General features: G+C 43.4%; 1 protein-coding gene across 3 annotated transcripts in view; it reads right to left on the bottom strand.

Moving 5' to 3' along the window:
• Positions 1–688: 688 nt before the first annotated feature.
• The window catches only part of zbtb46 (zinc finger and BTB domain containing 46), an 87776-nt gene continuing 65836 nt past the window's right edge, over positions 689–22628 (bottom strand). For 2 of the 3 annotated variants that reach the window (XM_088401536.1, XM_088401526.1), the window contains exons 4-7: positions 19655–19960; positions 12874–13196; positions 9168–9204; positions 4972–8859 (exon numbers count right to left, since the gene is read on the bottom strand). In XM_088401536.1, the coding sequence (XP_088257662.1) occupies positions 8087–8859; positions 9168–9204; positions 12874–13196; positions 19655–19960 (1439 nt within the window). In that variant the 3' untranslated portion in view covers positions 4972–8086. Of the gene's footprint in view, positions 3239–4014; positions 4191–4971; positions 8860–9167; positions 9205–12873; positions 13197–19654; positions 19961–22628 lie in introns of those variants that run through there. The other variant, XM_088401545.1, reaches the window with a different exon arrangement.

The raw sequence follows: 22628 nt of genomic DNA, 5'->3' as shown, positions 1-22628 counted from the left end.
CCCGGTATATGAGGAAGAAGACGAGGCTGAGGTTATGAGAAGAGTGCAGGGGTCGCGCACGTACACACACACACACACACACACAATCACACACACCCGCAGGCTCCTTCCACGGAAGCGTGAAACTTCCAATTTGCCAACTGCAAATACGTCCCGACGGGTTTCCCTGTCAAAAATCTTGATTCCGCAATTGTCAGTTCCACTTTTGCATACATCATGAACATTCATTGAAATCCAATCCCCAGATTCTTGGTGGCGCCCTCACCCTAACCCAATGGCAAATATCAGATCAGACAAATTTGATTAAAAAAAACAACAAAAAAAAACACTAATCAAATTAGGTAGGCCATCCCCGGATTCACACATCCAAAATGGTTCCTTGTTCCACTTTTGACTCAACTCGCCACGCAGCCCTTTTCAGAGTCACCCGGACAAAGACGATAACGTGCACGTTATCAAAGCATGACATGAAGAAGAAGAACTAATGCACAGCAAATATAGCCAAAAGCACCTGCACACACAAACTATGCGACAAAAGCACTTCTGTATACAAAGGTACTCGATTGTTTTTGGTTCGGTATTCATCAATTAGTGTACGTTAGCGATGCAAAAAGCTTGTGCAGAATATATGTCTCAATCCATTATCAAAGACGGTTAACAGTGCCCCCCCCCCCCCCCCCCCCCATATAGAAAAAAAGAAAATACGTCAAAAAATGTCAACTGGCACAATAAAAAGATTGAGAAAAGCCCCATGGCTTGCTGTCCACAACAAGGCAAGTATAAAAGCGATTTTTTTTTTTTAATTGTACAATTTGAAAAGCATCCCCAAATTAAAACAAAACAAAGGTTCGCATCCAGCACTTAATAATAATAATAATAATAATAATAATAATAATAATAATAATAATAATAATAATAATAATAATAATAAAGGATGGACGAGTAGCCTTACCAAATATCAGCATCGGGCTAATACCTGGTCTTATTTCAAGGTACTCACGATGGCAATCTATACTGGTGTCTGCTGTTCTCTTAGAGCAGTTTTACAATCACAAAGGAAAAATTATAATTTGAGGAAAAGAAAACTGCCATTAATTTGACAAAATTGTAAGAAAAAAAATGCTATATTCTCTTGAGGGGGTATTGGAATATGTCCTCCTGGAGCAGGTCTATTCATTTGTATCTACTAGTATGTTCAATTTCTCTAAGCAAGAAAACAAAGTTATTTAAATCAAACCCAACTATGAGACATGATTTGAAAAGCCAGAATGTCTCCGACTGAGGACACTAGGACTTTGTATGGTCACTTCAAAACATAGTGGCCAAAAACAAATGTCCACTACAGTGACACATATTCATTAGCTGGCTGTCAGAAGGATCCTCCGGGGACCCGGCCTATTTGTGTCCGCTGGTGTGTATAAATTGTCTCAGCCAGACAGAAACGTTAATTCCAACCCATCAAAACAAATGAGACATCATCGGAAAGATCAGTATGTCCACTTTTGAGCAGGATGTCCACTTTTGAGGACACTTAGGTGGGTAGATTCAATGAGTCCAAAGCTGTAGACCAAAAAAACTAAGTCCACTATAATGGACACAAATAACTAGGCTCGGTCTCAGGAGGATACATTTTTTTCTTGAAAATTATGTCTTTTTTGGGGGGAGGGGTGATTTTGTGTATAAAATAGTAATATTGGTAATCGGTATCAGTATTGATGTACTGGTATCGTTGAAAAAAAAGTGATATCGAACATCCCTAATAATAATAACAATAAGAAGAATAACATCAAACACAGGAATCACAGTCGTGATAATCATAAGACTTGTCATCTGACTCAGTCCAATTGTCAATAACGCACTTGAAAAACATGACAATAATATCAAGAAAGCAATAAAGACTTTGCAAGCATCCTCACGACACGCACGCCAGCATGAAGGAAAAGGGACGCACTCACACATCCAATAAATAGCCAACAAGAACAAAACTTGCAATTTCAAGCGCACTTTTTCAGCCTCCTTTTGTCAGATGTTGAACGCAGGCCGGGCCTTTGACCTCACCCGCAAAAAAGATCAAGCGTTGGAAGAAAAAAAAAAACGAGAAAAAGTCTGCATATTCTCAATCTTGGGAGTACTGAGGCAAATAATTGCAAAAACGAAGCAAGGCAGCTGTCATCCATTTCCGGGCCACCGGATTCTATGTACATGCGTGACGGCTCAACGCGAGCGTAGCAAACAAAGTGACAGTCAAAGGAAATCCCCTCGCTTGATTTCGGAGGGCAAAGGCGATAAAAGACAACAAAGGATCGCTGATTCCGATGCGCCGATAACAGTCAGGAGGACGTCGAGCTTTAAAGGTAGGTGCGGTCGCCGAGTGGTTTGGGTCCAATCGCAAATTGTAAAGCGCCGGCTCGGTCAGCGCGGTTAAAGTGCAAGTCTGTGGCAGTGGGACTCGTGGAGCATCGCGATACACTCGGAGGAAAAAAAGGTTGAGCGGGACACGGCCGCGGACCGCGTCCTTCGCCGCAGACGGCCGTTTCTGGTTTACACGGTGATTGTGATGGCAAAAATGTCCGGCGCCCAAAACGTCCCGGGCCCTGATCTCAGCGACCGAAAGAGCAAAACTGCACCAGAGGTAAAAAGAGGTAAGCGGGAAACGACGTTTCGTCAGCAACGTCCTCTTTCGTACTTTTCCAAATTGTCGTCGCCACGTTTGCGTCCCAAAGCGAGGCCCGGCCGCCATTTGACCGCGGGGTCAAGAGATTCCCGGAAGAGCCTCCGAAAGATCTTCCCGTGGATTGCGGCGTTTCAAAAGGGAGGCGGCGGGCTTCTAGGAGATCCACGCAAAGTCCCTCTCGCTCCCGTTGGGCGGCTCGCCCGACGAGTCGCTCTCCTCCTTCTCATTGTCCAGCGCCCGCCGAGTCCCCGCCCCCCGGGCGCCCGCGTCGTCCTCGCCTTCGCCGGTAGTCTCGCAGTCGCCTTCCGCCATCATCTCCTCCTCGCCGTCGCCATCGCACTCGGCCTGGTCGTCGTGGAAACGCTCGCCCGGGTAGAGCTCCTCCTCCGGAGAGATGTCTCCGCCCGCTTCGCCGTTGTGATCCAGCAGCGCCGCCATGCCTCGCCCGGAGCAGTCCACGCAGACGCCGTGGCGCCGCGAGCCGTGTTTGATTCCCACGCTGGCCGCTGACATGAACACGCGGCTGCACACTTTGCACACGTATTTCTTGTCTTTGCTGTGCACCTGCAAGTTAGAAACACATCAGAAATCAGACAAAGTAAGTACATCTTGGATTCAAAGTATCCTGATCCAATATTGATCGGATTATTTCAGTCTACAGGCAAAATCTCCTGAAATTTCCACTTTTGTCCTTAGAAGGAGCCTATTCATTTGTGTCCACTGTAGTGGACATTTGTCTTTAAAGGGTCATTATTTTTTGACTCGGTAGAGCAGTGGTCCCCAACCGCCGGTGCGCGGCCCGGCACTGGTCCGTGGATCAACTAGTATCGGGCCGCATGGGCCGCACCCGAATAATGAACTGCGGTATTTCCGTTTTATGTATTCTTCGAGTCTATTTCATTATGAAAAAAACGTTTGCTTTCTCGTTGATTTGCTTCAGTCACTTGAAAATTTCACTCACAAATAAGTTAAATGAGTAAGAAACAGAAGGCCCAGTCGAGAGGCAGGTGACGAGACTACAACTTTGAAGAAAAAGAAAGCTTTTAAAAGGCAATACCAGGAGTCCTACTTGAGACCCCCTGAGATGATTGCCAGCCAATTGCAGGGCACACTGGGACAAACAACCATTCACACACCCAATCACACCTAAGGACAATTTAGTATGTCCAATACACCTGCCATGCATGTTTTTGGAGTGTGGGAGGAACTCGGAGTGCCCGGACAGAAACCACGCGGGCTCGGGGAGAACATGCAAACTCCACGCAGGAAGGCCGGAGCCAGTTGGAGTTGAACTTGAGTCCCACTCATTTTGTCCTCGAAATGGTGTGACGGCCACTCACCAGCGTGTGCCTCTTCATGTGCTCCCTCCTGGTGAACTTCTTGCCACAGATTTCACACGGGTAGGGCCTCTCGCCAGTGTGGGAGCGCATGTGCCTTTTGAGGATGCACTGGTGCATGGCCGAGAAACTGCAGTAGGGGCACTTGAACTTTTTACGGATCACTGTGAAGTCATTCACTGTAGGGACAGAGGGCAGGGGGTTGGGTTGGGGGGGGGGGGGGGGGGGGGGGGGTAAAGAAAGGGAAAAAAGAGATTAGGCTCAAATACATCACTTTGGAATAAAGCAGTCAATTTTCACTTGTTGGACTTAATTAGCAGGGTGTTTTGTTGGACAAAGAAATGTATCATTAAACCCCATGACCACCCCGAACACAGTTGAAGCTACAGTTGCCCTGGCAACAGTTTCTTTGCTATATTGAAGCATCAAAAGAAAACAAATGGTATCAATGCCGGCACTACATTCAGTCTTGCTTTCAAAGCTCTAGAAGGTCTCTGCTAGCACTCAGGCTTGGCGGTGAGGACACCAAACACACACGAAAAAAGGGAGACTCAGGTAAAGGAAAAACACTTGTGTTTGCACTAAATTCACATTGAAGGTAAAGGTCAGGTCAAAGTCTAGGATTATGTCACGGGCCAAATCTTGAGGAGAAAGATGAATGCGTATGAACATGAAAGCTGAGGGCTGGAGAGGATTGACCAAAAAGCACACTGAAACAACGGCAAATGATTACCTCCTTTGTCATAAGCACTTCTGCTCTGAGTAAAGCAAGCAAGGAGGATGGGTGGGGGGGTGAGGGGGAGAAAGAAAAACATACACAAAAAAAATATGCAAGAGCACAAAGAGCCCAATATTGTTAGTTTTGTTGCATAGCTGTTCATGTGAACGACAACGGAGTAAAAGCAGCAAATACCACAATATGTTTCCACGTTTTATAAAACATTCATTGCGCCTTTCAAATAGGATTTCAAAGACAGCTTTATTTTAGAAAAGAACATTATCATACAGCATCTTTAAAAAACACATACATATCTGAATACACACAATTCTTGCAAAGAAATTCCCAAATGATCCTGATGAGCTGCTGACTTGTCTTAAGGGTTCATTTGCTGCAGTTGCCGTCAAGGACAGTGTGTGCTACCTGAGAAATGGGATTTTGGTGTCTGAAAGGATTTGGCATTGGGGGGGGGGGGGCTATCAGCTCCTGCGCATCTTCTAAGGCGAACATGGAAGCATAATTAGGCAGAATTCTAGGGAAACACGTCACCACGGGTGCGCAAGATTAAAGCTTAGTCAGGCCTGCCACACAGAGAGTTCGAAAGATTAACGCGACTGAACTGGACAATCAGGAAAATATGGTCTGGAAATCACCACCGCACGCCAGGCGATTGACCCTTTCATACATAACTCAACTTACTGCAATGGCAAAACTGCTGCAACCCATTTGGAAGGGCGATTTGATATATATATATATATATATATATATATATTATATATATATATATATATATATATATATGAGAGGAGGAAACCCCTACAAGCCATGGACCTACGTCAAGCCATGGTAAGAGGAAGTGGCTGATATGAAGAAATCCTAGCAGTGGCTGGATAATGCAGGACTGACAGACAGCACAGAGGAACTAATCATGACAGCACAAGAACAGGCCAGAAGCACAAGAGCCGTAGAGGCCAGAATCTACCAGAGTAGATCAGACCCAAGATGCAAACTGTGTAAGGAGGAGAGACGCAACCAAGTGGCTGGGATGGTATGCAGGAACATCTGCAACCAGTATGGAATTGAAGTACCTAAATCCCGATGAGCCATACCACAGAGGGTGGCTGAGAACAACAGGGCCAAGGTGCTGTGGACCGACAAACAGGTCCTGGCTAACCGACCAGACATTGTGGTTGTGGACAAAGAGCAGAAGAGGGTAGAAGTGATACGTGTGATAGATGTCCTAGGCACATCAAAGATACTACGCAGGACCCTCAAACTCCCAGGTCTGGTAGAGGAGCCGAGCTTGAGGATGACACAGATACCACCTCGTCGGTGTGAGGAGATTATTGATTATTATATTGATGGTCTAAGTGATATATAGACTACCACCATTTTATCGTTTCAACAAGTTTTGCGTTTGTCCATTGAGTCTACCAGCACCTTTATAGTCAAACTATATAAACGTTCATCTTTGTCTGTCTTTGTGCCAGTGATTCTCCTTGAAGTTTGGTTGCAAAGGAGCTCGTGGTTTTATATTTTACTTCATAAAATGTAAATAATCTGAAGCTAGCGTGTGACAGTCGAGCATTTATGAAAATTACGTGCAAAAGACGCACAAATGTTGAACAGTTCAGTCGCGTTCTGCCACGTGCGGCCACCCGAGATTTTGTTTGATAGCTGCAAAGTAAAAGCTTGCCTGTAAACTGAGGAGGAAATCTTTGGCAAAAAAAAAAAAAAAGTGTGGGACTCATGCTGGATACAACAACCTGCTGCTCGTATTTCTTTTCCCTAGTTTCTTTCTTTTCGTCCTGAGCCTAGCAATATCTTCTCTTTTGTTTCCGGTTCAAGGGTTATGGAGGGCCATAGTCATGAGGGACCAATTACCGGCTATCTCTCGCTTCTCTCAGTGGCCAAGACTTCCAGATGTGGCACGCAGAGAAAACGACACCACCCAACCCCCAGCCGAGTGCCACCGGCCCATTGTTTTTCACTTGCTTTGTCCTGCCCAGAACAGCCTTTCCATCTGCACCGCGTGACGAGGACGAGCTCGGGGCATTATGTAAGACAAAGGTCTGCTAATCCTGCACCAGGAGGAGAACGCGGCATTTTCGTAGAGGTAGTTTGAAAGCATCTTTGATTTTCAAACTCGTTCGATGTGAAAAGAGTAAATGTTGCAGGGCAGGAAATGTCCTGCAGGTGGCGGTGTTGCTTCGGGTGTAGCGCCGCAGCAAATTCTGGCAGAATTGAATTATACTGCGTTGTGCTTCCTCGCAAATTGAGGTGAAGGCGATGACACGATTGATATGAAAGGAATGAAAAGTTACTGGATGGCGTCACAACGTAAATATTGGTGATGACTTCAAGTAACAAACAATAATTTGACGAGATGTGTCTTAAAGTCCCTTCATGTAGATCTGATTGACTTGATTGTACGATATTGATGCAAAATCAGTGATTGACACGAATGTTATATTTAGTTGACTATTGAAAGGACATGGAAATAATGTGTTGTATGAATGTTTTGAGGGGCAACATTACACCTTTTTATTTATATTGAAATGACTCTTGATATTATTGTAATAGGAATGTTTACTGTAGCATCACTTCCTTTTTTTCACAATGTAACTACAATAGTGATGTTTTTACTGATGCATCTCTGCCAGATTTGGGCATGGCAAAGCTTGTTAAACAATGGCAAAAATGTGTATTTTACCAATATCATATCTTCCTGAGACATAACCTATGCATTCGTGTCCACTGTGGTTGACATTTGTTTTTGGTCTATATCCTTTGAAGCATTGAAGCCATCTTCTAAGCCCCCGTGTGCTCAGTAGAGGACATACAGCTCTTTCCAACCATGTCTTATGTGTTTGGGTGGGAGGCAATAAACCCCTTTGTCTTTCTGAGACAAAATTGACACAACAAGGGACACAAATGAACAGGCTGGGCCTAAGAAGAATATTTTGATGATACGCCATGAACACTTTGACAGACTTATTGCCCCATGTTGTGATTGGATGTGTGATCTGTTATTCATTTGTGTCCACTGTAGTGGACATTTGTTTTTGGTCAATGTGTTTTTGACACATTGAAGCCATCCTACTAGGTACTAGTGTGCTCAGTAGAGGACATCCTGGCATTTCAAATCATTTCAGTGTGTGGGTGGGATGCAATGAATTTTGCGGAGACAAAATGGGCACTGCAGTGAACACAAAAGAACAGGCTGACTCTCAGGAGGATATTTCAAACAAAAAAGGAATAATTTATGAGGTGGCCTCCTCATCACATGATTGGCATAAATGCACATGTGAGGTGAACTGCTGGTTTTGAATATCAGATTGCATCCTCTAGACTCTCTCAGTTCTCTACATCCAACATGCTACGGTTACTAATTTCAACTTGCATTTCTTCGGAAAGTCTCCAGAGCGGGACTTGATCGCCATCCTGAGACATGCTGGTGCCACCGCCGAGCGCGCCCCCTGGCACAGAGCCCATCTGGCAGCAGACTTTAATGTGGGTGGCAAGGTTCTTCTGGGTACTGAAAGACTTAGCGCACGTCGGGCAGACGTGGCCCCGCTCTTTGGAGTGCACAGAGGACAGGTGCCTGTGCAGGTCCGTGCGGTCCCTGAAATGCTTCTGGCAGTACACGCATTGCATGAGCTTTTTCTTAAAATGAATGGTCTTCTCATGGCGGTCCGCGTTGGACTTGAGAGTGAAGCTGGCCGGACACTGCGAACAGAGGTAGCGTGCCGGGGTGGGCTCGGCCACCGTGGCCCGATAGAGAGACTGGGGGTAGTGGAGAAACTGGGATTGGCCGGGCCGGCTGAACGGACCGGCCATGCTGGGCCAGTCCAGGGACAGAGCCATTAGGGACAAAGTGTGGCGGTATTCGTGCTCCCTGAGGTACTCCAGGCTGCTGAACAGACGTTTGCACAGGGAGCAAGCAAACCCCTGCGAGGTCCAGGCCTCGCTTTCTGGCAGAATCTCTGATTTAGTCTCTTTGACCAGCTCCGCAAGACCGTCCATCTCGCTGGAAGTCATGAACGCTGACGTAGGCACACTCAGAGAACCAGCGAACGTCGCTTTGGCCATCTGATCCCTCGCAGTAGAAAGCTGGTCCGCTTTCAAGCCTGAACAACATAGAGAAGGATTGAAAAAACTGCACACAACATCACAACATCCTCCTGAGACTGAGCGTATTCATATGTGTCCGCTGTTGGGTCTAATTTGTCCAAGCAAGACAGTAACGTTAATTGCATCCCACCCAAGTACATGAGACATCATTCGGAAGGCCAGGATGTCCTCTTCTGACGACACTAAGACTTAGTTGGGTAGCTCCAATGAGTCAAAAGACATAGACTAAAAACAAAAGTAGTGGACACAAACGAAAAGGCTAAGTCTCAGGAGTACATGATGATTTGGGTAATCAAGTCCTCACCTGTGCTGTATTCCATCAGCTTGTCTTTGTCACCATCCTGGAAGCACAGAACATCATGTTATTCCACAAAAGTGTAATAAATGTGTATGAGGTTGTCGAACAAGTGAGCAGGCAGGTGAGATGAGCTGTGAAAATAAGACCTGGATCAGGCTACTGGACAAATTTGCTCTACTGCAGCTTTGGGCTTTTCTTGTCAAATCAAGCAGTCATGGGGCCGGAAAAAACGCCATAGCTACTGGATGTAACCGTTGCCACGGTGTCAACAACAATAATATTGACAACGGCGATCAAGAGAAGTGCCGTTGCAAGATACAATCTTATTGGTCGTCATCTAAGTACATGGGAAAAGGGCAACGTGTTTTTGTTTGTTGTTTTTTCTGCCACGCAAGAATAAAGTGTAATTGTACATCCACTACAGTAGGTGGCAGTGGCTCACCCAATAAAAAATGTTGGTTATAGTTTGTGTGTAGTTAATTTTTTTTACTAACATTAATAGGGATGTTGATTAATAGGGATGATCGCACGTTTTGTCCCCAATTTTGAGTCTGATTCAAAAAATGCACTCAAAAACAGACTCAGCCTGTTGATTTGTGTCCATTTTGTCTCAGCGAGGCTGCGCGTGAACTGCATTCCACCCAAACACATAAAATATCACTGGGAAGGCCAGGATGTCCTCTACTGAGCACACTAGAACTTAGTTGGCTAGCTTATATTGGTGAAAATTGAAAGATTAAAATCCAATTTATATTGCTTTTTTCCTTTGTTTTAAGTATACTTTTACAATTTTTATACATAATAATTGGATCTAAAATTGGTGCGGTGAGTGGGGTGTGTGTGACAGGATTTCTCTTTTCTACGGAGGGCTTTGCAAAATATAATTGAGAAGCACTCATTCATAGTGACAGGAAAGTGGTGGTAGCAAACAAACAGATTTTTCATTTAGCTTGGATTACACACACACTAGATTCAGTCATTCCTGACAGAATATCTCCAAGATTTATCTTGATCATTTGTGTCCACTGCAGTGGACATTTGTTTTTGAACTATATCTTTTGACTCATCTGAGATTACTAAGTCCTAATGTGCACAGTAGAGGACATTCTGGCCTTTTCAATGATGTCTAATGTTTCTGGGTGGGATGTAAATCACTTCCCTGCCTTGCAGAGACAAAACTGATACAACAGTGGACACGAATGAATAGGCTGGAACTCGGTAGAATATGTTGGTCCCAGTCTGGAATTTTTGTTTTGGATATCAAATCAGGACAAAAGCGAGGCAAAAATCGTGTAGTCTGATCCAGCCACAACACAAGCTATGAATACAAAACTTTGTGAAGATAACCACTTGATCTACAAGAACAATAGCCCCGATAACCCCCCCCCCCCATCCCTTCTGACAAACTACAAGACTAGACTACATCCCATTTCCATCTACCTTTGTCCACTACTCCACCCACACCCATTTCCTCTACCTTCCCTCTGTCTTGAAGAAAGACGACCAAGTGGGGACTCGCAAACACTTGGCTACACAGACTCAACTGCAGAGACAGGGCCGCTTATTGAAAGGCAAGTCCTTTTGAAATCAAATGTTCCTCATGAAGGCTTACTTACCCACACGCACAGACTGGCACGTAAAAAAAAAAAAAAAAACACTCTCACACTCGGCCACACAGACGTGCTCACACACGCCCACACATACACATGCTGAAAAGAACAAATAATTTCTTGCTCTGCAAGAGCAAACCTCTCATTGTCTCCAAGTATCGATTCCACTTCAGCCGCTATCTGACATCCTGAAGCGCACATTGCGTCCACATGTGTCATCTCGGAAGTGACAACTATAAGCTATATTAACACTAACCCTTGAGCCTGGTGTGTGTGTGTGTATATATATATATATATATATATATATATATATATATATATATATATATATATATATATATATATATATATATATATATATGTATATGTATATATATATATATATATGTATATATATATATATATATGTATATATATATATATATATATATATATATATATATATATATATATATATATATATATATATATATATATATATATGAATGAATGAATGAATGACGTGGAAGAAAAGATACATGTGTAAAACAATCTAGAATATCTAGAATGGAAAAGAAAGAGTATTTTTGAAGCCGGAAATGTGTCAGATTGCACACAGAATAAAACACTGAGGAGACTGAGTGTCGCCCACTGCCAACCACATAACAGGTCACCTCATACCAGGGGTGTCCAACCTTCTTCCTTCAAGAGCAGCGTACAGAAAATTAGAAGGATGCAAGGGCGATTTTTACACTGTCTGACAATATTAAAAATGCCCAAACCAAAAAGTCAATCAATGAACAGTAAGGATGAGTGACTCCTGATATCAAGTATGGATATCGGGCCGAAACTTGGCCTCATTTCAATGTATCAACACTCATCGTGGCATTATATTGCGGGAAAATTCTGTGCATCAAAAGTACTAGTGGTATAAGTACTGGTATCAGTGCTACTACAGAAGTTGAGTTCTTGTACTGGTATCGATCTGAAACAAAGCGGGTTTGAGCATCCGAAATTAACAGCTGACAATTTATCTTCATCCTCATAGAAACGTCAAGGCGTTGAGAAAATGTCAATGTTAAGAAAAAAAGCAAGATTCCTTGGTAAAAAAATAATTATAATTTTCAAGCAATCTTATATATGAGGATCATAGCTTTTTTGATTGAACTGAATTCACAAAAACAGACTTTGACAAACTGCAGAATGTAGATGGAAGTAATTCATATTTATGTGAGCCCTGTTGGTAAACATATTAATCGTACGTGAGAAACAATGAGCGAAATTAGCAAAATAAATGACAAACTATTCACTTATTAATGCTGAAAATGGCTAAATAAGGAACATATTCTTTGACGATATTTAAGCTTGAGAAGCAAAATAAAGCTATTAGAAAATGCAATATTCAAAATCAAAACCTGCATGCTAGACCCAGAAACGACTGGGTAAATGAGCAGGAGTGTAGAAAGTGGAATGGACTACTGTACTTGGATATCCTCCAGTTCGTTTGTGTCCATTGTTGTGTCTCAGCGAGACAGCTAAATTAATTGCTTCAAATCCAAACTAAAGACATCATTGGAGAGACCAGGATGCCCTCTACTGAGCATGCTAGGACTTAGTAGGGTAGCTTCAATGAGTTAAAAGCCATACAGCAAAATAAAATTGCCCACGATAGTGGACACAAATGAAGAGGTTTTCAGGAGGATATGAGCGCTACGACCGGAGATTTTGCATGTTGACGATATAATCCTGTGGTGTTTTTTATTTTTGTTTTGTTTTGTTTTTCGGGGTGGGGTGATATCTGACTGTCTGATATCCACATTGCATCAGGGCACCCCTAGTTGTCGTTGTAAGGTGCGTCTCGCCCACAAGGGTTGTGGGTGTCACAACCCCTCTCCCATATTTACACCAGCACCTATTTTTAATACATGCTGGGAGCTGCTAGAAAATGGACGGCGGGTTACAAACGACCCCCGGGCCATAGTTTGGACACCGCTTGCTTTTACACCCTCCATCGCCACTCAGCCCCCTCAGGGAGTTTGCAAAACGGAGTGAGGCCGCCTCCCGGACGGAAACCGGGAGAGCAGCCTCCACCTCTGGAGTCGAGCCAAACCCGTTGCACTTACCTCAGGCAGGGCGGAGGACGCCAAGCCCTCGGGGGCCTCTTCCACTTCCATGTCCAAGGTGTCTGAGTGCCGGCGCCGCGTCCCCGCCCGCACTCCGGGGGCCTCCAGGGACCGAGGCTCGGCGGGGAGCGGGAGAGTGGGCGGGGATGAGGGGCGGTATGACGATGAAGTTGATGATGATGACGGCGGTAACGGTGTTGGTAGATGAGGAGGAAGAATAGTAGAAGGAGGAGGAGGAGAGGAGCCAGCCCCGTGTTTGTTATGAATAGTGGCCCCTGTGGCCCCTGGCCGGAGCGTGCTGCAGTAGTTGTTGGAGCGGAGCCCTGAGGAGCACAGGAAACGAGTCTCACCCACCCACTCACGTACAACTGCACACTCTGCTAGCAGCTGGCCACCAGAACAGAACCGGAGAGAGTGGGCAGGAGGGGTGGGGGGGGTGGGGGGGCACAAAGTGGCTGCCAGTGCTGCACTATCAAACACCGCGAAGAGGGGGAGGAAGAAAAACTCTGAAGTTTCACTTTCCACCAGCCGAGGGGAAAGGGTTAGGGCTTCTCTTCGCTCTCTTTTCCATTTGCTCCTCTGCTCTCCTTCTCCTTCCACCCACATGCATGCACACAGGATGCTGTGTGTGCGCGCTGGTGTGTGTGTATATGAGTTTGTGTGCTTTGTGAGTGAGTAAAATGCATATAAGGAGAGGGCTTGAGGATCCTCGATAGCGTGGAGGGAGATTGTTTTGGAGAGGTGCCATCCTGCAGCTCGATTGAAGACTTTCTGTGCGCGCAGGGCAAAAGGACATTGGCCAGGGAGGGTGTTTACCAACAAGTTCAGACACAAAAACCAAAAAAAGAAAAAAAAAACTTAACAGATCTTTCATTAGCTTGCTCATTTATGTTTCATGTGACATTTATATTAATGTAGTGTTTCTCAAAGTGGGGGGCGGTAAGGCACTTCGGGGGCATGTGAAATTTTAGCAGGCTTTCAGTAGTATGAGAAATTAGAATTTAATGCATTTCATGTTGTGAAAGGAATAGTAGATTTTTCTTTTCAAATTAAAAGCAAATGAATTTACACATGAAGCAAGTCAATGCAGTGTTATAGTGACATCCATGCGATGCGTTGTATGCCTTTATTTTAGTCATCTTTATACGGCTGTGCATTGTTAGTGATGCAAGCCATTATTATGGTGTCAGATGTGCTAGCTAGGCTACTTTAGCATGCAAGCTGTGTCTTTTCTCGTCTTTCCACGTTCGGTCTGTGGCTTTTGGGGAAAAAGCCCAGAGCGATCCAGACTTGCCTATCAACGACTATGCCACGACTCTGCTCCCAGGAGCCAAGAAGGAGCAAATATGGCTAATGCCATGGCATCTCCAACGAAAATTTCCGTGAGTACTTTAATAATACTTTAATAGCTTGCTTTAATAAAACCAATGTAACCAAAATACAACGAGATGCCATTTGTCCCCGATGAATCATATATATTTTTCTTTCCGAGCTCCGGAGGTACGCTTCAACGAGACTGGCAAGCAGCCCGATATAGAAGTTTCGAGTACCAGAATTAGTGACACAGAGACTAGCGTAGCGAGTCTTCTTTATCTTCCCCAATGCAGGTGCATCGTGAGCTCAGAGCTCACTCGAAATTGCTTTTACATATTCGCATCCAACGCAAACACATCAGTCTATGCGCAGTTGTGCAGTACAAAATATGTAATTACAGATATTTAAAGTTTTTTTTTTTTCTTATGAGTATTTTTAAGCCTGAATTATGTAGGGGAATAACGAGAGAGACCCAGTGGATGTCATACATACAGTATTTGTTTTCCTGAGAGAAAATTGTATTGGGGTGAAGCCACGCCTCATTTTTTGATTTCCCCAAAAAGGTTCCACTGTGGACAGTGTGAATGCACTCATGCAAACACCAATATCTCTTATTGTGAAGCCTTTAGAATTCAAATTTTGCGATTCAAAATATTGCACTAACATCGCAATACCTGTTTTTACAAAACCATTTCCAAAAACAGAAAATTTTGTTATGGTGACAGGCCTAGTTGTGTGTCTTGTGAGCGTGCACCAGTATTGTGCCAGTGTGGCCAACAAAGCTATGCAGTGGGAGAACTATTCATCACAGAATTGCACAACGCTGAGGCTTGACCGTGGACGGATTCCTGGAATGTTGAACTAGCGCACCCGCCACTCCCACTTAGTGAGAACACACACGGATGCTCAACTCCCATTCTGCTTTCCACCTCTGGTGACATCAGGAGGTCCAAATAATGAGGGAGGAGGTCACTGTCACATTTTTTGTTTTGTTTTTGTGTATACTGGCGACGTTTTTCTCATGTTAAGGTACTTTGTCTCAACAAAGGTTGAGTTCCAAGTGATCTGATAAATAGTCTCCTAATTAAAAGCTCAATGTATGAAATAAGTCTAATATGATGTACTTAGAAGACCATGTTTGGTTGTATAAACATACAATCTCTTCTGGCGTTGGAGCAGACTCAAAATGGGTTTCTGGTGCTGGTCGCCAGTCCCATCAAGTTCCTGATGGGGATGGTAAATGTTCATGAAATTGTGCAAATAATTGACAAACTGATCATTTCAAACAGATGATAGGTTTTAGTGATATGACGGTTCAAATAAGCGCACTTTTTATATATGTAGTTTAAGACTCAATAAAAGAAAATAAAGTTGAGTGTGCACCAGACGCACACCCCGATGTAAAAACGTAGAGTTGAACACTTTTTTGATTGTGAATGCGTGTGTACTTGTGAGTATGGACTCCCCGACGGGATAGAGGAAGCAGAGAAAATGAATGTTGACAAATGTAAACAAACATATGACTGGTTACCGATCAATTTGTCGATTAATCAGCAAAACGGACACCGAAATTAATCAGTAAAATGGATACAAAAAAATTCAATTAGTTCTTTTAAAAAACAGCATATTGTTTCAAATTGACAGTGAAGAAATTGCAAAACATAAATGAATTTAGATGATTTGTTTTTCCCCGCCCCCCAAAAATGTCAATATAATAATTTTCTATAGTGAAATTTACTTTTGCATTGAATATAAAATGACATTGCTGCAATGTCTACAGTTGAGTGTGTGTGGGGGGGACTGTGTGTGTGGGGGGAAACGTGTGTGTGTTTTGTGCAGCTTTCTCCATCACCTACCCACTCAACAAATAATAGCATGGGTGACAGGCTTTCAGGTTTGTGTTTTTTCATCAGAAATGACTTGAAAGAGTGACGGGAGAGATTTTTCAGTCAGCTCTGAACAAACACAAGCAATACGTTCAAATAAATTCCGCAAACAGCCGAGTGTATGAAATCTGGATGGAGTGACGGCTAAAACTACGTCTTACGATTGTTTCTTTCCTCTGGTTGGATATTGCGGTGACGCCGATTGTTCTTTCTAATTGAAAGGTACTGTAAGAAGAGCGTCACCAATCCTTGTTGTTTAGAGGATGTTTTGCACACATGGTTCACAGTGGCAAAGTGGACAGGTGCACTGAGGACGGTTGTGCAAAATCCATTGTCTTCCATCGATCGTCTGACACCCGAAGGGGAAAGGGGGTCAAATCCCATTGATCCTAATTGGATTGAGGAGGCTGACTGACAAACACGCTGTCGTTTTGATGTCGCCCATGCCTGGATGCATGTTACATCTGACCCCTTCAGGAGACAGAAAATGGATGCATTTCAAAGGCACATTTTAACAACAAGGCGCCGTCATACACCAAGTTCCGTCCAAGCTGACCTGCTCCATTAGGACTGAACAATCTATGGATTTGAAGGGAAAATGGAAGCATTCCTACTGCAGTTGAGTAATGGCAAGGGATCATACGCAGGAGTGAGGGGAAAACTCGAGGTCTAACTGAAATGTTCAGAGGCCTCCTTTGGATTGGGGTCACCTTTCTTTACCTCCACGATCAATACTTTCCCAGGATCTTAAACAGACCCACTTTGATGCTCAGACAAGAACAAGCTAAATAAGGAGGAAGCGGCCGATGCAAAGGGGCGGGAACGCGGGTGAGTATGAGGGATGAGTGTTAAGGAAGGGTGAAGGAGAAGTGGACGGTTGGAGGGAGTCGGGGTAGGGGGCAGGAAAGATGAGAAGTGGGGGTGAAGGAGAAACACGATGCACAAAAGCAAGAGCTTGTGCAAAGGGAGTAGCAATGTGTGAAAGTAGAATGGCTTGTCCAGCCAGTAATCTGAGGTGCAGTTTATTTTATGCCCCCATAAAAACACAGGGACCAATACAGGGAGGGAGTGGAGCTTGTTGACCGTTTGCGTGACCTCTTTTGTGTAGGTTTATTCCAGAAGAATCCACCAACAACATCCCCAAGGTCTGTTGAGGACAATCCACAAACCTGAACAGAGCCAATTGGACTTTGCTTTGGTGTTTAGAGGAAAAAAGACTAGGGTTTGCATTTTCCAAATTTTTGCTGGTTTGTCATCTGTCTGCATCTGTCAGAGAAGGACCAACGTACATTCCTTCAGTTACCAACAGACCACCCACCTGTTGGTGTGTCACAAATTCAATGGCGGAAGAAACCCCACTTTCCCTCAATGCTTAGTTCTTGTTTTTTTAGTTTTCTCGTCCTTTGTTAGCGAAACGGATGATGTGAGTGATGGACCATCAGTCAGTCCTGACTGACTGCTCACCTCTGCTGATATCCATTTTGACCAGAAGTGGGCGGTCCGTCAGCACTGGCCGCCGGTCCGACAGATGTCAATTTTGAATGACGGGAATGCTAAAACAACGACGGATTGAGAATGTCGGAAGTGTCTTTTTCATCCGCCGGGGTAGACATTCCGTCAGATGTTCTTCAGACTCTATAATCGTGCAGCCCTAATATGTACTATGAGTAGCAACTAGTAACGTGACTAGTTTTAAGTGTTCAATTTACCAACTGGGCCTGTGGTTTCCCTAGCCTGGATTCAAACTCTGGATCTCGAATATATCAATAAGTCATTATAAATGAATGTACTTGTTTTCTAGGCCTATTTCACACAAAACATGATGACTGGCAAACAGTAAAGTGGATTCTGTAAGGAAATCTTCACAAACATTTCTCTCTGAAACCTTTCAGTGCGCTTTCTTTCATGTACAAAGCAAATGTTTAACATTCCCTGAATTTCTTATTCATATACCCAACAGAAACATCAACATCTCACACACTTCACTCTCGCATGTGTGACATGAGCGAGTGCATGCATGCGTGCGCATGTCTATTCATTGGCCATCTTTCTTTCATATTGTAGGTGAGGGGCATGACCGGGCCCCGAGTTGCTCCTCTTTTTTTCTTTGCTTCTCTGCGGTGTTCAAAGGCAGGCTCGGATCGGGACAAAAGATCCAATTACATAGCCAGTAAAAGCAAAGAAACGCAAACACACAAAAACGCGCAACACTATATCACACGCAACACGCACACAAATGTGCACACTCAAACGCAGGAAATGGAAAGTGTGAAAAAAAACTTGTTAATGTGGTTAATTAGAATGTTTCATTGTCAGTTATTGAAATTATTGATGACAATGATGAGATTCTGGGATCTACCAATACCACATAGCGGAACATCAAGTGTTAGCTAATAAGTTGAGAAGAAAGCATAGAGGCTGAAAACACAACAAATGAATCTGTTTTTCGCTTGCACATGATGGTTTCCATACATTTACAGTTATTTGAATGATAAAAGTGAAAAACAGCTGCAGTAATATGCGCTCAAAGGACCTTTCATAAACAACAAACAAATCTTCTCACAACAGCACAAGCTAACCCAACAAAATGTTCTGGCGCTGAGTCATCGCTGACACATCACCATTGACAACCTCATGCAGTCCAGTGGACACACACACACACACACACACACACACACACACACACACACACACACACACACACACACACACATATTACAGAAGGTGCGCACCTTGCGAAGCGTCCACATACAGTAATTGACAAGGTAAACACATTGGAGCATGCCGTATTTGTATGCCTTTTTTTTTTTTCAAAGACAACCCTGTATTGAACTTGGGTTAGGGAAAAATACATGCGTGCTTTGTTTCGTACAAGGGTACAACAATTATTTGAATAATTAATTATTTTATCCATTATTTAGTCAATTAAAAAGTCTGACTTTAAATTGTAAGGATTTTTTCTTGTTTGTTTTTTATCAGAATGTCTCAGTCCAGACATTTAAGGGTTAAAGTGACAGTTCTGAGAATAGAGTGAGAATTGAGACATTGAAGTCAGAACTCTCCCTTTTTAACTCATTCAGACCCAAAGATGTATTTTTATGATTTGAGTCTGGACATTCAAACCCAAGTAATGTTGGGCTAAAGGAGGGTCTAAAAATGGCTGGTGTACTAAAGTAATCGAATATCTAAAGTCATCACTGACTTAAGGTACTGAAGTTAGAGTACTGAAGTAATTGATTACACTATGTATAATATATTAAAGCACCTCAGGTATTAACTTAGCTAAGTCATTGATGACATTAGGTACCAAAGTGCTCTAGACTCTAGAGGGCGCCGAGAAAATGGATGGATGGCGGTAACTACTGTCAACAAAACTTTAAAAGTCAGAATTTCCACTACTGTATATTCTTAGAATTCCAGCTTTAACCGATTAATGGCCGGACTAAGAAATTCTGATTGGAAATCATTGTATTTCTTGGTGATTAGAGACCCAAATACCAAAATTGTCCATTATAGTGGACACAAATAAATAGGTGGGGATCTAGGAACAAGTGTGTGCGTGTGTGTATACAAGGACTTACAGGTCAAGGAGTGTCCTCCTTTGGGAAGGTACTCATAGAGCAAGGGGTTATCATCAGCCATCATCTCAGCCCGCAGTGACAGAAGGCTGTTCTTACTCATCAGCGCCGCCTTCAAGTTGGCTACCGACGACATCATCCCGCCGCTACCGCCTCTGGCTCCGCCTCCTCCCGCTCCGCTTCCCGCCTCCTCTGATTCGTTGGGACCCAGGAAGCCCGGCTCGGATGCGAGAGCCTCTTCCTGTTTGAGAAAGAAGTCCAGGCGTTCGCCGCGGCTGTCTGAGCTGTTGGGCTCGTTCACATCTGCGTCTGAGTGGACAGGAAGTTAGAAAAGACGTGAGCGGCTCTTTTATTCCCTTTTGCTGCCAATACTCAAATTAGGGCTGAACGATTTTGAAAATACAATCAAAATTTGACTATTTTCCCTCTCGAAAATGTGTTTGCAATTCAAAATCTGAATTACAATACATTAGAAAGAGGACAAGGGTCTCTCTATATTTATATATATATATATATATATATATATATATATATATATATATATATATATATATATATATATATATATATATATATATATATATATATATATATATATATATTATGTCCTTCAGCTCAGCACGTCATTATATTGTGTATCATTAAAAAGACACATCTAGAAATGTGGACTTCATTCCTTAAGCACTGGCAAAGCGCTAGTCAATGCCTCACACAGCGTTGCCATAACTTTACTCCAGAGATGATACGCCTGTGTAGGCAGGAGACTCCGCCACTCTGGATTTGTGACTCGCTTGCCGAGTGGATAAAAAGGATGGCGCACAAAAACAAGCTGCTTGAAAACACCGTCACGCTGTAAGGCCTTCCTCACCTAGCAGTGATATCAATTTGACAGAGAACACTAGAAACGGTGTATTAAAGCAATTCCTTTAAAGCCGCCAGAAAAGCCGTCGTTTACATGCAGACAAGTGTTACATTTCATTCAACTCGAGTCCGTGCGCCAGAGTGCCAAAGTTAAGGCGGAATTCAAAGACTGGAGTGTACGCGGGGAGCTTGGGTGTGTAACAAAGCTGTCAAAATTCGTTACGGTGCTGGAGGTTCTTCGGGAGCGCTACAACAGTTGATGACAGCCAACATTTGCGCATAGACGCTTGTCACACACGCGTTCACTTTTGTAGCATCCTAATTGACCTTCAGCTGATGACAAGTTGCTGACTCCAACAAATTTGATCATATAAACTTTGCAAACTAGTTTGGATGTTCGGACATGCCAACAGCTACCACATTGACAAGCTTATCTTCTATAGACATATCCTCCTGAGATCTAGTTTGATTGATTGTGTCCAATGGTGTGTCCATTCTGTCTCAGGGAGAGAGCAAAGTGAATTGCATCCCAGCCAAACACAGGAGGCATCCTTGGAAAGACCATAGTGTCCTCCCGTGTGCACACTTGAACTTAGCAGAATAGCTCAAAAAGAGTCAAAATGTATAGACAAACGTCCACTACATGGACACAAATTAATACAGTTGGTCGCGGCAGAATATATTATTTATCCTCTGCAAAGAGGTGAGACGAACTGAAAATTCTATACCGGGTGTCAGCTACTAGTTAATGCAAAGTACGACTATATTGTTACACACTTCTGAAAAAACACATTTCCTGAAATTTCCTGCTGATCATGTCAATGACTTCTAATAATAATTAGGAAACAAAGAAACCCAAACCCAGCCTTTTCATTTTTGCCTATACAAGTGGACTATTGTTTTTGGTCTTTATCTTTTGACGCATAGGAGCTACCCTTCTACTGTAAGTCCAAGTGTACATAGATAGTGGTCCTGTTCTTTCTAATGATGTTCCATGTGTTTGGGTGTGTTTGTTGTGTTGCTGAGACAATAGGGACGCAACAGTGGACACAAATGAATAGGTTGAGTCTCAGTATATGCAACAATAGAATATCACATGTCTGTCCCATCACTGGTGAGATATTTTTAGAACTAATCATGTGTTCCTTGGGGGCCACCTGGTGCGTGTGGCCAATGCATTGGTGACCCCTTGTCTAAACTGTACAGACGTTAAGGCAAAGCATATCAGTTTGTCTGGCTTATACTGTCCCCAGCTGGCCAAGGGGTTAAACACCACCATGGGCAAAGCGTGACGAAAACTTTTTAATTCTATTCCTTTTGATGAAATGAAGTTATTACTGTGGGCTTTCAGAAAGAGCACTATTACAGAGTGCTATTTCCTATTTAAAAACAAATAATACCCAGAAGTGGGTAACTTACATTTTTTTTTGCTGGTCCGACAGTTGTCAGTGCCCCGCCCCCTTCCATAATTGTCTGTCCGCCATTTTTTTCATGCTAAAAATTGTAATTCTTGGTCTGTTGGCCAACAGCCGGTCCGTTGGCAACTTCTGCCCCCCCCCCCCCCCCCCCCCCCCAACTCACTTGAACGAGAATGCTTTGGTAAGCTATTAGCAAGCATTTTCTTTACGAATATCATATTTAAAAAGCAAAATAACACCAAAAAGTTTCCATTCATTTCCATAAAAAAGATGATCTGATCATTTTGATTTACAAGCATTTACAAACAACTTGTATCTCAAGGCGCCACTGACACACAGCTCAAGAGAACAGTCCCGTCACTTTTATCAAACAGAGAGGAACGAAAACAGATGTGATGAAGAAAAACCAGGGCACAAATCAAGGTTTGAGTCCACTTGAACGACAACGATGAACTGTAATGTACGTTTGCTGTGCAGCCTTGTCTTGCACAGGGGAAGTCAAGGTGACAGCCACAGGACTTTGCCACCATGTCTGGAATACTGATGGCTCCGCAGCCTCTTCACGCAGCGCTCTGGGTCAATGTTGACCACTCTCTCACACACACTTGTCATTTTCATCACTCGTGTAGATGAATGACTGTCGAGCACTAGTGGGGATGTTCGTGAACAGATAGACATTTGTGACTAACATTAACACA

The sequence above is a fragment of the Hippichthys cyanospilos genome, chromosome 2 (genome assembly GCF_059441005.1).
Source record: "Hippichthys cyanospilos isolate Australia breed blue-spotted pipefish chromosome 2, RoL_Hcya_1.0, whole genome shotgun sequence".
In the NCBI taxonomy this organism is placed as follows: Eukaryota; Metazoa; Chordata; class Actinopteri; order Syngnathiformes; family Syngnathidae; genus Hippichthys; species Hippichthys cyanospilos.
This window is presented reverse-complemented; position numbering and strand designations above follow the sequence as displayed.